We start from the raw sequence: 17,786 nt of genomic DNA on the forward strand, positions 1-17,786 counted from the left end.
AGTTTGGAATCCATTTTGTTTTCTTTATAAGGTTTTCAGAAAAACACTTGTTAGCAAAAGTACCATCCAAGTGTTTTATCAGTTGCTATGAAGAAAATGGCACAATTTTGCTGCCCAAGTTAATTCAGATCCTTGCATCCAAAATTGTAGTCGTATTATTTTCCATAGTTCTTTTGTTCTAGCCAAGTAAAGTGTATGCATTTTCCCTTTGCTCATCATCAGCTGACTTTTCAGTTATATTGTTATATGGTTTATATTTTGAAGTGGATTGATGTGTATGATTTGATTTGGAATTTGTTGTGATAGTTCTCAGGTGATAATGTTGTTCTATAATGTAATAACTTTTTTTAAAAAAAATTAGTGTATAGATTTTAATATTTTTTTTAAAAAAAGTGTAACAATATCTGTTTAATGTTAGGTGTTCTGCCCATTATCCACAATTGCAATCCAAGATAAACTGACTTTGAATCTGAGATGGAAATATGCTCTAATGGCTTCTTGTGGGCCCAATATGCTTCTGAAATTGCATGACATTATCATGGTTTTAAAGTATCTTAGTCAAGAAAATTATCATTTAATTGCCCAAGGTATGCCAGGGAAGGGAGCAGTAATATAATCATTTCTTTATCTTAGAAACAAATGAAGACTTAATTAACTTTTAAGTAATACTAAACATTTTGATAGAAAACCTGTATGCATTAATTGCATATTGTTCATTCTGGTTGGCCAACAGTAATAGATAAATCAGTGAAATTATTAGTTCTTCATGCAGGATAAACAATCTAATATACTTTATGAAGGATTTCAAAATATGGTGAGATAAATTGTTGAATGTGCATGCCTGTTATTCTGTGTGACCTCCTCCTCACAAAATCCTTTCTACCACACATTTGGAATTATTAACAAATGATGTAACTTATCTTTAATTTCTGTCTTGTTATTCACAAATCTCCTTAGTATTTATGTAGCTTTAACATAAGATTGAATCCTAATTAACAGGCAATCAAGCCAGCCATCTGGAAAATCAGTTCATACTCACCCAAGGGCCAACACAGATGTAATATAAGATACACAGAGAAATAATTATTTGATTGCATTAGGGAGAGAGGAAAGTTTTGTTATCAAAATTCTATCGACCAAAAATGTTCTTTTCCACACAGAGGTAGTGTTCATTGGTACTAACAATTCTTAATTCTGTATATTTACTAAACATCTTAAATGGCATAGAATTGAGACCACAAGAGATGAATAAATTGAAACTTAAAAAAATCTTTTAAAAGAAATAAGAGCAATACAAGACAGATTTCAATTTCAGCCAGCCAGTGAATAGAAAGGTTTTTTTTTTTAATTGTATCACTGAAGAAGTGGACCAGCTCATCTCTCCAGGGGTAAACTAAGATGCAGCTACTGAAGACCCTACAGATGGGACTTGTCAATTATATAGTCAGTAGAGATGGGCTGAGACCATGGCCTTTTGAAGCTAATCAAAAGCTTGGACAGATTTATATCTGAAAAGACCATTTTAATTGAGACAACAGCCCTGTGGGAATCATCTCTTCTCTCTATGTATCTTTTCTGTTCAGAATCAGAATTTCCCTTGGTACTATTAAAGCAGCAAACAAAGAACTATCAGAAGTCATTCTACATCTTTCCTGCATCATTATGTCTATTCTGTCAATAGTGTAGCTGCGCCGTTGAGCTCTGAAGAATATGACCATCTCCATTCTCTCCCAAGAGTCACCAATATTTATCAATGGGTCAGTTAATCTATTCTAATGTCTTAACCCTAATATTCGCAGAGCTGATAATCCTCTCCTTGTTGGGTTACTTCATGCTATAAATAACTGAACCTTAAATATTAAAAACTAGCAAAAATAACCCTCCTTTAGGATCTGCTTTCTAATACGCAGGGTATAGTCTAAAATAGTACAAGTTAAATCTTTAGCTGTTTCCCTTACAAAGCAAAGAAAGGCTGCAGTTGAGTAACATAATAACTATGGAAATCAGTTTCAAATTCACTGTCAAATATTTATTTTTGTTTATTATTTATTAATTAAATTATTTGCAACCCATCTCACCACAAGGCAACTCTTCATTGAGTTTTGGTGAGTCTGTACATCTCAGCCCAACCATAGAGTCATTATTGTGAAGGTAAAATGGAAACAGATAATTATAATGCCCTTTTGAACTTCTTAGAACTCTTTGAAAAAAAGAGCTTGAATTTAATGAATTCACAAGCAAGCTTGACTTTGGTTAATCTTGTTCTGGTATTCAGTTATTCATACATATATGAATATATGTAAAGGAAAAGAGTAACAATGTAACTCTATAGCCATTCATGCACTATGTCGGAAAGGGAAGGGGAAAGGACCCAATTTAATGTTTTAAGTCACTGAGAATAGAATATAGACTAACAGAATTGGAAGGGGCCTTGGAGGTCTTCTAGTCCAACCCCTTGCCTAGGCAGGAAATCCTACACCACTTCAGAAAAATGGTTATCCAACATCTTCTTAAAAACTTCCAGTGTTGGAACATTGACCACTTCTGTAGGCAAGTTGTTCCACTGATTAATTGTTCTAACTGTCAGGAAATTTCTCCTCCTTTCTAAATTGCTTCTCTCCTTGATTAGTTTCCACCCATTGCTTCTTGTTCTACCCTCAAGTGCTTTGGAGAATAGTTTGACTTCCTCCTCTTTGTGCTGTAGAATATCTACAGCAACCTCCTTTTTTTAGACTTTTAGTCCCATCAGAGGAATACACATCTCACCCACATCCACAGGTGAACTGTATAAATAATGAATATCAAAAGAGGCTTTTCAATGACTTGATTATCTTCTATTTTCTGCTTCATTCTCAGAAGCTTTGAAGCCTATTAATCAGACATTAATTAGAACATTTGAAGAAAATAATCATTGTAATTTTAGTATAATCTTTATCACAAATGAGGTTGGGAAGAGAAATTGCTTCTAACAAAGTTTCATTACAATACAAAATAAAGAACCATAAAAATATAACAATATAGTACCCAACCTACCCTCATGCCTTATATTACAATTATGTGTTAGCTATTATGTATTATCCATCCCTTTATATCTTTCAGATCAGACAAAGTTTCTTTCAATACTTTGATTGTTCAGTTCTTTTCTACTACTTCCTTTGTCCTTATATAATTTTGGAAAAAACATTAAGATTGTACACCACATATATTTCTAAACTCATCATCCTTTTCCATTCTCACATCTGCACCTATATGATCATTACATTATATGGTATATAATTATTTATATATCATTAAATCAAACATGCGGCTTCATTAACATGCATTTGTACATACAGTACATTTTCTTCCACGTTTCTCTTTCCCCAATACAGTTTAGTTTTATCCACCACTAACTAGTATGTAAAACTGCATAAAGTCTCATCCTAATTTATTAGCTCATACAGAAACATTATCTTCTATTGGAATCCACTATGCTTGGTGGATTCCTTATGCACCCCTATTTTGTGGCTTTGGAGAAATATAGTTTGAAATGTTTGAATACTCAGATTTTGAGGTGAAATGTAAAATGAAATGTTCTGGCTATCCCAAACTACTCAGAGGCAAGCACTTTCAACCTTGAATGCTGGCTTTAACATAGTGTGGACCCCAAAAGCCATAACATCACCTGATCAGCCATACGTTTTTAGATGTTCACTTGATGTGGTAAAATTTGGCTTGTCACTTGGTAGCAAATCTGGCTGCCAAAATAAATTGTTTTCTGAACACATTCCTTATTCATCTTTCGCTAATAAAATTTTTTCCAATGTTTTCCCAATATATTAATTTTTGCAATATAATTTTATTTTCTGTGAATGGCACTGCATAATTCAGCAAAGCCTTGAGTTGCCTTTGGCGAATAGGTGGCAATATAAATTTAATAATAAATAATAAATAAATAAAAGTCTGCAGTCCAAAGAACAACCACATTCTGATTCTATGTATCTAGGAAGCATAAAATAAGGATCAAAACTGTACAACATTTTAGAACAACAACAATAAATTGTTTTCTTCCCAATGATCTTCAGTTCAATCCCCAAGGAACTAGTTTCTTTCTTAAACTTTGCCTTAAAAGGCAAAATTCAGTTAGATGGACAGATAATATAATATAGGCAATTTTTGCTCTTCAGAATCCATCACCCAACTCACAAACTTTACTCATTCAAGGACTCTATCTTAGATGTACACCTCTCATTTTATATGACCAGGAAAATTCCAAGATGAGGAGATACATTTAATTGGGAAGTTTATAAAACTTAGGCACAGAAAAGTTTCCATGGATATGCAAATATAAAAAAGATTACAGTATGACTTTGTCATGATAGACTATGTGGTGAAAAATAAACCCATTTCTTTTTCTATGTATCTCTTAAATGCATTTGCAAGAAAGAATTTGGTCCCTTTATTTCCTTTAGTACCTTATAAGCAGCAAATACCACATGAGGATCAATAAGCTTGATGTTAACTTTTCATTGAACAATATAAAGTACCGTTTGCATAAAACTTGGTGTTACCTGAATAAAATGGGCATTTTTAGGTGCTCAGCCTAATATTGTCATACATAGTTCTGTGAACAAATAAAATTAGCTTTGGTACAGCTAAAACAATTTGGTTGTGCCACTGCACACAAACATGGACTCTTGCAAATCTTTGGCAAGCAGAATTTGCAATGTGGTTTTCTTTCAAATAAGAAACATCTTAACGTGTCCTTAGAATAGCTCTTGTTCCCTGACTTTTATTCAGTGGGATTAGTGAAGTGAGATTGTTTCCAAACTGGGGAACAGTATCCAGTGCTCTGGGCTGGCCCACTTGCCCGCCTGAGCTCCTTACCAGTGTTTAAAGGCTTCTGTGCTTCTGTGCAGGCACATGGCGTGTACAGTGCCTGCGCGATGCTCCACAGAGCGGCTGGAGAATCGCGGAGGCACTAAGATGCAAGTGCACGCTGCGCACGTCCATGAGGACACTGCCGGCCCTGTTCCAACTGTATTGGTTGGAACAGGATTTGCAACCTACCACTGAATCAGAGTTACAGAAATGTAGAAGTTCGTTACTTCCCTCAAAGGCAGTTTTAAATTTTTAAAAATTAAAGCCTGCTCAAAGGAAAATAGAAGCAAATATATCTGCAAGAAGACTTCTTATTTTATATATTTTAAAGTATTCTTTTCTGATGTGCATTTGAAAGGGGCTAAAGGGAAAAACATACAGTAAATATTCCTTTTAAACATTGTCATATTAAAGGAAGAATAAACAGCATTTGAATCATGGAGTAGATTTTAAACAATTCCCTTTAAAAGCTAGCTAAATAAAAGGTGTTTAGATTATAAAAACAGTATAAACGTTCAGAATTAGATAAGATTTTCTGGGAGATAGGCTCTTGAGACACAACTCATATTCTGGTATTTCCCTGGTTTGGTCTTTTGGTTAAGCCACCAGGCTAAAAACCAGTGATAGAATTCAATTTTTTTTACCACCGGTTCTGTGGGCATGGCTTGGTTGGTGTGGCAGGGGAAGGATACTGTAAATCTCCATTCTCACCCCACACCAGGGGAAGGTTACTACAAAATTCCCATTTCCTCCCAACCAGCTGGGACTCGAAAGGCAGAGAATAGATGGGGGTGGGGCCAGTCAGAGTTGGTATCTACTGGTTCTCCAAACTACTCAAAATTTCTGCTACCGATTCTCCAGAACTGGTCAGAACCTGCTGAATACCACCTCTGCCAGAAACCAGTATTCAGTGATTTCTAGTTCTACTTTAGGCATGAAAGATGACTGGCGATTCTGGCTGAATTACTCTCTTTCATCTCACAGGGTTGTTCTTGTGGAGAAAATAGAAGGATGAAGGACTATTAGGTATGTTCACATTAACCACATTGGGTTAATTATAAAAGTATTTAAGGGGATTTGTAAGAATAGAAAGCCATTCGTTCGAAATGGTATGGGTCTCCTGCTTGAGCAGGGTGTTGAACTAGAAGACATCCAAGGTCTTTGTTATTCTGTATTCTGTATTTTTTAAAAAATCTAATAGCTGCCCAGAATGACTTTATAGACAGCATAATGGCAGCATAGTAAATAAGTAAGTAGGTAAGTAAGTAAGTAATAGCACAATGCCCCATACATGCATCTCAGAACAAAATCTGGTTACCATATTTTTTCTTTATTTACAATTGCTCATATACTGAACCGATATCATGTTTATTAATTCAAGAATATTATCACAGTGGCCAGCTGTTATGAAGTATAAGAAGCTGATTTCAGCTTTAGTAGCCTCTACAGAAATTTTTATACATCCAATGGTATATGGTATATACATCCAATGGTATAAAATGAACAATTCCTGATTGGTTATTATCTTAACTAGACTGTTCTCAAAATGGATAAAACTTATGTTGTGCTTCCCCATTGAAAATGAAGTATGATATACCAAATCTTCAAAAAGGGCAGTAGGCAGAAGACATGTTTGGGGATCTTTGGTAATTTCTGAGCCGCTGCTTCCTTGCAGATGTTTCATTACCCAGTGTGGGGTTTGCTTTGTATTCATATGCAATAGCTTGCCCTACCACTATTGGTGGAGTGTTAGCATATTATTTTCTGCTTGATTGTTTGTCTGGGAGTAATCCCTGCTTATATGAGAGTTGGTTGCTAGAGACAGTATGTTCTGGTCTTTTGCTTTTCTTAGCTTTTTTATTGTCTCTTTTGAATGGCTGGTAAATGTGATTTATCTCTGTGTCTGTTGATGATTGATTTTTTTGAATATCAAGTTTCCAGAAATTTCCTAGCATGTTTGATTTTAGCTTGGTACAGGATGCTCACAATTTCCAAGTTGAAACAATAGTTGAGTTTGTCTATATATTATGAGATGTGTTGTGAGCTCAAGAGTCTCTCGGGATAGGGCGGCATACAAATGCAATAAACATTTTTTTTCAAGAATCAGGGACTCTGCAGTTTAACCCTAAGCTACATATATTCTTTTATATTAGAAACAATATTCTAATTCTATGTGCCACTCTATAACCTACATTTTTCTTCCAAATACCCATTCATAGATTTAACATATTAATTTATTAAATGCAGATATACTGTCATGAAGTTTTTATCTATTTAATATTCCTGGGGAAAAAGTTTATCCTTCCTGGCTTCTCCAAATACCAGAATAATATAAAACTGGGGTTTTTGTTTTGGTCTTAGTAAAGGGAGCCTAATTAGCAATCTAGAATGCCTGCAGTAAGAGTTGTTATTTATTTAAAAAGGTGACACAAGTACTAGAAATTCTTCTTTACCATTTCTGAGCTTGATAGTTAATTGGATTATCCAGCAATCTTTACAACTAAATGGTATCCAGGAGTTTTAAGAAGAGATTTAAATTACTTGGCACCAATAGCACCCTCAGAAACAATCAAGATAATAGATGCCACCAATTTCCCTGTTATTGATTAAGTGTTTGGTTCCTATCCTTTGTTCAGACTATGCAACTAAAGCAGGATAGCACAGTCCCCCCCGCCACACACAAATTTACCAATATAGATAGTTACAAATTTTTATCCTGTAACTTTTGCTGTGGTCTAGGAATTTCCAAATCTTGGATCTTTTCTGAGGAACAGTATTAATGAATGTAGAAATATTTTGTTTAATCTGCATTTTTTTAAAAAAAACCTATCAGTCTAGTTTGTACTTTCTGGGCTATTATGTGGTATTATTTCTTATATAATTTTTTTCATTTTTCATATAAACAAACACAGTTGAGAATATATACTTGAAAATACTTATGAACATGCATGTTTCAGGAGCAAATGTGTGTGTGTTTGTGTTACATCAAAACATGCATGTGTTATCTAGGCTGGCATAAAATACAACTACTGACAAAGTACTTAATTAAAATTAATATATTTTTGGCTTTGTTTAATGTTTTCCTCCTAGAGTATGTTTCCATACTTTTCTTTAGCCCTATAATATAATCGACTTGATTATTCACCATGAGGTAAATACTTTATGTAGGGAATGTGTCTTTAGCAATAGTATTCAATTCTATTCTGAGCAAGCTAAGAGGCCATTTCAAAGAATTATTACATATGCAGATTCAGCAAAGCAAGACATAAAAAGGTTTCACATTTGATTTAATATTTTATAAAGTGAAAGGAAATGGAAGAAGGAAAAATCCAAGTCTAAACTGAAAATGATGTGGTCAGAATGATATAGCTTTGAAAATGGATGAGTTCAAAAAAATTGCAGTGAGGGATAGAAAAACAAGAACTGCATCATGAATTCTCCAACCCTATGAAACTCAGCCAACATAATTTTGTGGCAGATACTATAAAGCCCTCCATAAACATATGAATGAGTGGTCCCTTGACTGCATCTGTGATTAAGACAATATTAAACAGAATTCACTGAGAAGCAGCTAGCTCTAAACAGTCGTACCTGACTCAGCTGAGTATTCTACCAATAAATAGGACATTGTTTTATGGGATTAATAAAATTCAGAGAGCTAAATGGGGGAAAAAAACCTGTCTTTGCTAGATGAAAATGCAATTTAATGATAGAATTATTAAAAATTCCAAGGTCTCATTAGGTTTATGATGAAATATGTTCAGAAGGAATCATACTCAGAGAAGACAATTTAGAGTGAATGATGTATACTCTTCCCATGTTTGCAAAGCTACAAATAGCATAGGAAAATATAAAGAATACCAAGAAAAACTTATGTAAGATTATGTTTTCTTTACTCCTTTTGAGACATAACTAGGAAACTCACCAATTATCTCCAAAATAAAATCATACCATAATCAAACTCAGAATGCAAATTCTAGTCAATAAACCAACTAAATAAGTCATGGCCATAAATCATTTTTTAAAGAACTCATGATTGTTTTAAATCACAACAGAATTTTTTTTAAAAAAAAACACTATGCTAGTTTGTAATAAAATATGTTCAAATATTATCTTGTGTGCATAAAAGTATCACTTCTTTACAAATATGAACATTTTGCAAACATTTTTTTTTTTGCTATTAATGAATGTATATCTTTTATAGCCAAAGGCCAAATATCTGGGTTTGGCTATAATAGATATTTCCTTCCTTCCTTCCTTCCTTCCTTCCTTCCTTCCTTCCTTCCTTCCTTCCTTCCTTCCTTCCTTCCTTCCTTCCTTCTCTCCCTCCCTCCCTCCCTCCCTCCTTCTTTAAATAGCAGGTATCAGTATCCTGCTAATCTTGGCAGATTTTGAAAAAAACTAATATCTGCATGTAGTTACTCCCTGGTTGTACTACTGTAAAATTCCGTGGCACCAGATTAGATTGGGTATTTGAAAAAACAACCCAGTCATGAAAGACAACTATTTCCATAAGGCTGCCAAGAAATCTTGGACTTGTCACCAGGAATTAAGCTCAGTTTGAGAGAGATCTTACCTTACCTCATGTTCTTTAAGCACATTTGGGTTAGAAAATTGCATCACAAGAAGTACTAAGTAAGATTCCTGTACAAATCCACTCTGACCTTTGAGAAAGAGTGAATGAGCATGTGGTAATACTGTATGTGTACAAGATCAGATTTCTGATGTTGGAAGAGTTCCATAAAGCTGAAGCATGTTATGGATAGCTTCATAATTGGCATGCAATGCAAGTACTGTCATTATAGTATTTCATAACAAATAATGTTTTGCTGCTGATAACTAAGCTAGAAAGTCTGCATTTCCCTGTGATACATAATTTAAATGAAATGTTTCTCCCAAATGGATAATATGTCTTTTGGGAGGGCTATTAATTTAGAACATCATTCTATTTATAATCAATCGGCAAAATGAATTACATGCATACAGTATATATTGCCACACCATCAGTTTTGTGAGTTTTGAATGTGGACTTACTAAATAATGACTTTCTTTTTTCTCTTTTTTAATGCAGTATAATATTATTCCAGCTCTCATTTTTGGCTAGCTTTTTTCTCCCTAGAAAAATGGCATTTTTGAAAGGCATTCAACAGAAACTGAAAACTTCATATGTTTATGGTCTAATTACACACTAACATACTCTGTCCACTGTTGAAATATATGTCATAACATCTAATTTATTGCAAATGTTGAATTTCATCTGTCATACACAGTTTGTGAATACCAAGAGATAGGCAGATACATACCAACAGAGCTGCAATTACATACCCTGTAACTAAATAAGCATATATATTTATCAATCAGTGGTGGGTTTCGGATCCCATTGCAACCGGTTTTCTCAGTCTTTTTCTCTTTTACATACAAATATATTTGTGCAACTGAGGTATAGGCATACCTCATAAGCATAAACAATAAATATGCAGAGAAACCAAGCAATCTAAAAGTCTTTCATGCTTGCACAATTGTTTATCAATTAATATATTACTAAGGAAGCAGTGTTGAAAATTGTCCCATGATTTTCTTTTGCTATATCTCTTGACATTTTATATAGAAATTATATTCAACAGAGAAATTTCAATAAGCAAACTTTTCAGTGCATTAAAAAAGATGGACATTCTTGTCAAGAAACTAACTTTTCCTGAATAATATCCAGTAAAAACTGTACCCAATTAATTCCATGGAGCTAGAGAATCAGTGCTTATTGTAGATTTTCTGGCAAAGAAAAATTTTAAAATAGCACTTGACAACTTCAGTACAACTATGCATATTAAAATTCTCTACACTTCATTGATTCTAAACATTTTCACATCACTCCTTGATTAATGGTTAGCAATGATATGCTATAAAGAACTCAAGAAGTGACAGGCTATAGAGAAAGAATTCACGCACCAAATTTTCTAAAAATGTACCTTTGATTACTTCACCCTTGTCTTGTTTATTTCAGTTATTAGGTGGCATAGCCTAATTTAAATGATTAAACAATTTGATATTAAACAATAATATGATAGGTTGAGTTTGCTTTTTTCTGATTGAACTTTTCAATTTCTTTCTGATTTGGTTTAAAACAACTCTGTATAAAGCCAGGTATTGGCAATTTCAGTGTAAGAACTGCCCTTGGCTAAATTTAAGCTTCTTGGCACAGATGTTTTAGTAAGAGTTATCTTTTCCTTCACTTGGCCAGCTGCCTGGGGTAGAAAGATAAAATGTGTGTATGTGTGAGTGAAAAGATCACAAAGAGAATCAGGCTAATAGGAAGAGAGAAAAAGGTTCTTTCAGAAAGTGAATATATGTATGTGGCTTCTGGTCACATTGTCTTCTTGCTTCAAACCATCTAAAACGGGGTGCCCAAAATTCTTCAATTCACAGATCCCTTCATGAAATTTCCAATTGTTTATCAATTCCCAACATTTATTATATGAAAAGAATGTAATAAATATTTTATTTATTAAATTAGTTAATTACATAAACTATTTCTTCAACAAGAAATACTATAGATGACAATAACACTGTAATAGTGTTTGGACTAGACAAAGGTGCCACCCTAACCATCAACAGGGTACAAATAGTGAAAACTGAAGAAATTCCAAAATGCCTTTTGGAAATAAAATCAAGAGTCTGGATGAAGAAGACCACTACAAATACCTGGGCATTCTTCAAGCTGACAACATAAAGCACACTGAAGTCAAGAAGAAGGTTAGAAGTAAGAGTGAAGAAGATTGTAAAATCCAAATTCAGTGAAGGCAATACTATCAAGGCAATTAACACTTGGGCAATTTCAGTCATTAGATACACAGCTGGAATAGTGGACTATTAAGAAAAAACTAAAGGGTCTGATAGGAACTAAGGAAAAAACTATTAGGTCTGATAGAAAAACCAGAAAAGAAGAACTGAAAGATCTGATACGAAAACTAGAAAAATAATGACAGCAAATCAAGCCCTTGAGCCATGTAGTAATGTTGAAAGACTCTGTAAAAAGGAAAAAAATAAGTCACTGTGGAATATTGCAAGTATACCAGGCAACTGAAGAAGAAAAAAAGGGCATTGGATGAATATTGAAGAACAGTGAAGAAGACACACTGAAACTCCTATACCACACTTATTGAGACCCGGAGAGACCAAATTGGCTTACAAGAAACGTCAAATGAAGAAAAGACAAGAGACATGGCAAAGTAAAGTATCATATGGTCTATAGATTAAAAAAAAAGCAGGGAAAGCACATAACCATAAAAACTGGCAATAAAAACAGAAAAATTGAAGAATAACACAAATGGGTTAATTCTGGGTGCATAAGACTGAGTCTTAAGAACAAAAGCATCCAGAACTGAGAACCAAGCAATACATCCTGTCATTGCAAAGAAGCTGTAGAAACAGTGATCCATCTAGTTAGCTGCTGCAAGAAGATTGCGCAAACTGACTATAAACAATGGCATGACAAAGTAGCAAAAATGGTGCATTGGAAGATCTGAAAGAAATACCATTTGCCAGCAAACAAGAACTGATGAGACCAGAAAATAGTGAAAGTCATAGAAAATGAAGAAGATAAAGTGCTCTGGAAAGTACCAATGGTAATAGGCACTGTGGGTGCAAACCCCGAACATATGGAGCACCACTTGAATACTATTAGCATTAACAAAAATCACCACCGGTCAATTGCAAGAGGCAGCTTACTTGAAACAGCTAACACCTTCCAACATACTTTTAACACCAGCAAACAATATCTGCCTATCCCAGATCCTTAGGAAGGACTCGAGAGGTTGATAAAAATGCCAAATCCAGTCTAAACAACTAGCTGACTATGTGAACAACCATAGCAATGTGTGTACACTGGGATGGCATAGATCAGGGGTATCAAACTCACTTTCATTGAGGGCTGCATCAGGGTTGTGTTTGACCTTGGGCGGCCGGGGGGGGGCATAGCCAGGGTCAGTGTGGTCAGCTCAATGTCACTCATATTGGGGGCGCCTATAGTGGCTCAAGCTCTCTGCCAATGAAAATGGGCTCCTAAGCTCTGTTTTCAGCTGCAAAGACCTCCTGCAACCATTTCCACTGGCAGAGGTCCCATGGGCCAGCCCTTCGCTGTTTCCAGGTCAACCTGTGGGCCAGATCTAAGCATCCTGTGGGCCAGATTCATTTGGAGTTTGATACCTCTGGCATAGATTGTATATGAATGGGGTTGGAGATGAGGGAGAACTCCTGGCACTGATAATTAATGCTGATATACCACAGGAACTTGTTTCTTCACTTTCTCCTGATTGGGTGATTGGGCTGGGATCCATAAGGCAGTATATACATGGCCATGAACAGGGAATGAGAGAAGGCTTGGAAATGATGGGAGTAGGCAATAAAATTCCAATAGTGATGGGTAGAGAAAAATACAACATTGAGAGTTGAAAAACAGACTGCACTATGGCGTATTCTAGTTTCCCAGACTCAACTCCAGGTCCTGATTGGCACAACTATTTGTTAATTTTCGTTTTTAATCACACAGTAAAACATACTGTGAATGTTCCAAATGCTTTCGAACTGTAAAGCATGTACACAACCAGATTGTGTAAGGATATAATTGCAACAAACCAACCAACAAGTAACTCTGCATAATCTGTAAAGTGTGAGTAATAGAAAAAGTTGTGAATTGAAAGTTGAAATCCAAGCCATCTAGTAGATATTAAGGCACAGAGCCTGTGACTACATGGATATATATCTTGGGAAGGAAATGAATTGCAATCCATAGAGATGGTTTAGTCTTGATCAGTTTGTCCATATTATATACTCATCTTTTAAAACTGCTAATTGATAAAATGATTTGCCTGCTAAACTCTTGTATATTCAGATTGTTCAAATTTTCACCACCAAAATTAGCACCTATTTTTTTCTATAAAGGAAGAATACTAATAAACCTATCTGATATTCTTGTATAAATAATGATCCTTACTAGGATCCTAGTGTTATCACTGCTATTAACATTTATACCTACTTTTGCTTATATAAGCATTCCCATTATCCTACAACAATACAATTAAATATTAAACAAACTTCCCAACAAAACTATCTTATGTTCCAAATATATCAACTTTCCATGACTGCAAAATGTTCCTTTGGAATCAGTCTTTTCCTAATGTTGAATTATGTATGCATCTCATCTGCTCTTGGGTTACAAGCTTAAAAGAAGAGAAAACCTTTTTTTTAAATACTGATTTACAGAAGTCAACTATGCGTTTCTGTATTATGAACTGTAAAATTAAATAAATGAATACCTTTAGAAGCCTACAAGCCAACTGATCTCACTCTCTGTGCTTTTCAGAACTTTTCAATGATATTTGTGAAATAGATGCATATGAAATTCTGAACTAGGAAAAAAATGCTGTATTTCATCATTGGAAAAAAGAAAGAAGCCACACTTGGAAATGAAAGTTTATAAACTGGATTGGATCCATATTGTTCATTTTTTCTTCTTTATCACTCTAACAAATATGTTTGAAACATGGGAACAAATGCATCAACACTCATATGAGAAATGTAAAGCAACTTTCCCAGAATCATGGTTTCCAGTGTGCTGACTATAAGTCTAATTCTGTCTGAACAATTGACAGAAGATGACGGTATAGAATTGGCAGCCACATGACCATTAAGCTTCATGGTTGATTAGTTTGTTAACTGGTTTTTTAAAAAAAACATCTTGTTGGAGACACTAGCCTGTATTACAGCTTACTCTTTTGAACTAAAATCTTTCATTTTTTAAAATGGTAATTGTAGCAAAACAGACGTTGGAACCTACCTTTCGGGAATGGATTTCTTTCACATACAATGGAAGTAGAAATTCAGATATCCCTTCAAGTCGAATTCCTTTTTTGGTGACTCTGAGATTTCCCATTCCATCCTGGAAATGATAATACACAAATGTGTCTATTCATGGGTTATTTGAGAAGCTAGAAACTAGAAACAGCGCACTATTTTCTCCCATTAAAGTTTAAAGGCTCATTTTAAAAATAGTGTTTATATTTAGGAGAAATAAAAACTGCTGTTTAATAACACAATATGCATACTGTACAATATTTACTGTTTGGTCCATTGAGCATAATTAAAAATCATTCAGTAGATACATTTGGGGGTATAATTTAAAGAACTCATGTTGCTATGTTTTTATCTCAACATAGAGGTAACTTGTATGGATCTATATGTATTATCCATCTTTAGCTTGAAAGTCAATATTGAAAACTATAAAAAAAGGAAGGGGAAGATGGGCCATATGTAAAACTCACCAGGCCTTAATACAACCTCTCAGATGGATTCCCCATTGACACTGGATCATCTTTCACTCTTGTAATGATTTGGAGGAAGGTAAAAAAATCAGGGACTGAGACCCCTGCCTTCTAGTTCATTATGAAGTATATATTTCTCTGTGTTCAGTGGACTTGTCTTCCTTCTCATTTCAAATATGGATGGAACACTTTTACTAATGCCTATCAGAAGAACTGCATTTTTTTCTCTATCCCTTCATTCTTTTACAAATAGGATGGAATAAAAATGATTGGAGAAAGAAAATGGCCAGAGTTAGAACCTGGGAAGCTATCATCTGGCCAAACTCCTCCTTACTCTGCTTTTCAAATATATAACTGAGAAAAGGAGAAAAAAGTTGCTACTACTTGCACTGTTATTGCTAAAGTGGCAGATTATTTGTAAGCAGCAATAGAGAAAGAGATCGCATAACATAGGGACAATGGTTCTTCCATCTTTTGCTTCCTCTTCCCTTGTATGCATCTCTTCTTCTATAACTCCACATCTCTGGGGCAACAAGTTGGACAAGGGGGATCCAAAAATGGTGTCCAAAGGAAACATCTTCTCAGCCTGTATTCTGTTACCAAGGTAATATAGCAAGACTATGTTGGCAAGCATGATGTCTGTTTTTTTTAATTAGAATGATGAAAAACAATAAGTCTTATGCAGACTTGGACAGGACTAGAGGAATTAAATTCAAAAACTGACAAGAGGTGAAATTCAGATTTCTTTCCCTCTGCCATTGACATTGTTGAGATTTCTCTTTGGATAAAATTTCAAGGTATTTCTTCTACATTCTTTGTCTTATAACTGGATAAAGCATCCCTAGAATACTGACATTTATACATATTGCATGATTGCTGTACAGACTATAAGTCAGTTTCATGAACAGCACAAAAAAAAATGCAAAACCAGATTCAGTGTCCTCCTTCAAAACAGTAGAAGCATGGGCCCTACTTACTCTTTTCCATCAGAAACATCAATCAACGTTATCAATCAATCAACATCACTCAATCAATTATTCTGGCCTCTGCCTAATAACAACAATTTATTAATATGATTCACATTATAATAACAAAACAAGAGACATATAGGTTTAATGCAAATATAACAATGAGAGAGAACACCCCTCATTTCTATGTCCCCAGGCTTTTTGTTCCATTGTGTGGCTTCATAAGCCCTGTCAGGCTGCCAGACAGATTGGCATTTGCCACACGATTATGTTTTTCATCTCCGAATGGAAGTGGACCTAAGATTTATGCAGAACACCTCAGATATTTTTTTAGCAAAAGGATCTATAAGGGTATTACAACTGTTACTGTAGAAGAGGAAGTACAGAAAGACATAGTCAAATGTTTCTGCCTCACTTGTCTCACATGGCAGAGTTTTTCACTAAGAACAGTGTGCTTATATCTATTCCAGGAATCTTTGAATAAAGGATATTAAAACATGCCACCCTTTGTAGTACTGTGAATTCTCATAGTTCACGTTGTAAACAGAAGAGTTGAGACTGGTTCACCCGAACCAGTAGTGGAAATCACATGTAGGCCTGCGATTGTAAAAGATTGAAGATTGTAAAATTGGATCAGTCACTTTATGACCATCTTAAATTATGATGATAACATTCAGGCTACATTAAAGTCATGGGTCAGGGACTACCTGTAAACTTCTAAAATTAATTCATACTATTATATTTCGAATTTTGTTTTAAATTACTCAGCCTTGCCTAAAATTCACAAATTCTTTTATGGTCTCCTAGCTAACCATACCCCAAAAAGCCAAACTCTGCTTAATTTTGAAGTCTATACAGATTAGGCCAGGGGATAACAGATGAGAGAATTTAGCTATTCTTACCTGATCAACAAAAAGCTACAGTGGTTCAATAGAATTTCTTTTTGTGTTAAGTCACAAAGAAAATTCAATAGAAATGTAAATATAAATTCTATAAATTGTAATGATAAAAAATGATGACTTTTATTAATTGTCTACTGATTAAGTCAAGCAAGAGGCACTGAAAACCTGAATGGCTTCCTCTAACAACTGAATAGACTATCCCAAACATGGGCTTTCAGAATGGGAGCACTAGAGAGGGCAAGCAAAATTGGTCCTAGTAGCAGGGGTCATTCACAGATGATCAGGGAAAGTGTAACCAGTAAACAAAATATCTATTATTGCAGTCAGACAGCACAAGCCAACACAATGTTTCCTGAAACAAATATAAGATGACACCCCACATATTAAAGCCAACTGAATCATATTTCAGTATTGACTGCAAGACAGCATCTTCTGCAAAATAGGTTTAGGGCTTGTAGTTGGCTATATCATTTCAATTTCAAGTCTGGTTTAGAAAGTCTGGTATTTTAGATAGTCTTTATTGAGACTTAGATTGTTTATTACATCCTCCATTTCAGACATTAAGATCTATGAGAAAACTTTTTTCTCTCTCATTAAAAAAAAATAAAATATGGCCTAGGGAAAGCAACAGAATGAAAAATGGTGAGGTTCATGAGGATTCAATCACATTACTTCTGCTAATACCAAGGAACCTTTAAAGCTTTTGGGTTGAAAAAAATGGGAACAAACATTTCTAAAGA

General features: G+C 34.6%; 1 protein-coding gene across 1 annotated transcript in view; it reads right to left on the reverse strand.

Moving 5' to 3' along the window:
• Positions 1–17,786, reverse strand: part of SGCZ (sarcoglycan zeta) — a 586,363-nt gene that overhangs the window by 123,337 nt on the left and 445,240 nt on the right. Inside the window, exon 3 of the mRNA XM_087724454.1 lies at positions 14,693–14,794. Within this exon, the coding sequence (XP_087580580.1) occupies positions 14,693–14,794 (102 nt within the window). The remainder of the gene's footprint in view (positions 1–14,692; positions 14,795–17,786) is intronic.

The sequence above is a fragment of the Thamnophis sirtalis genome, unplaced genomic scaffold, assembly GCF_051295495.1.
Source record: "Thamnophis sirtalis isolate CommonGarterSnake01/CBP01778 unplaced genomic scaffold, rThaSir2_p1.2 scaffold_10, whole genome shotgun sequence".
NCBI classification, from domain to species: domain Eukaryota; kingdom Metazoa; phylum Chordata; class Lepidosauria; order Squamata; family Natricidae; genus Thamnophis; species Thamnophis sirtalis.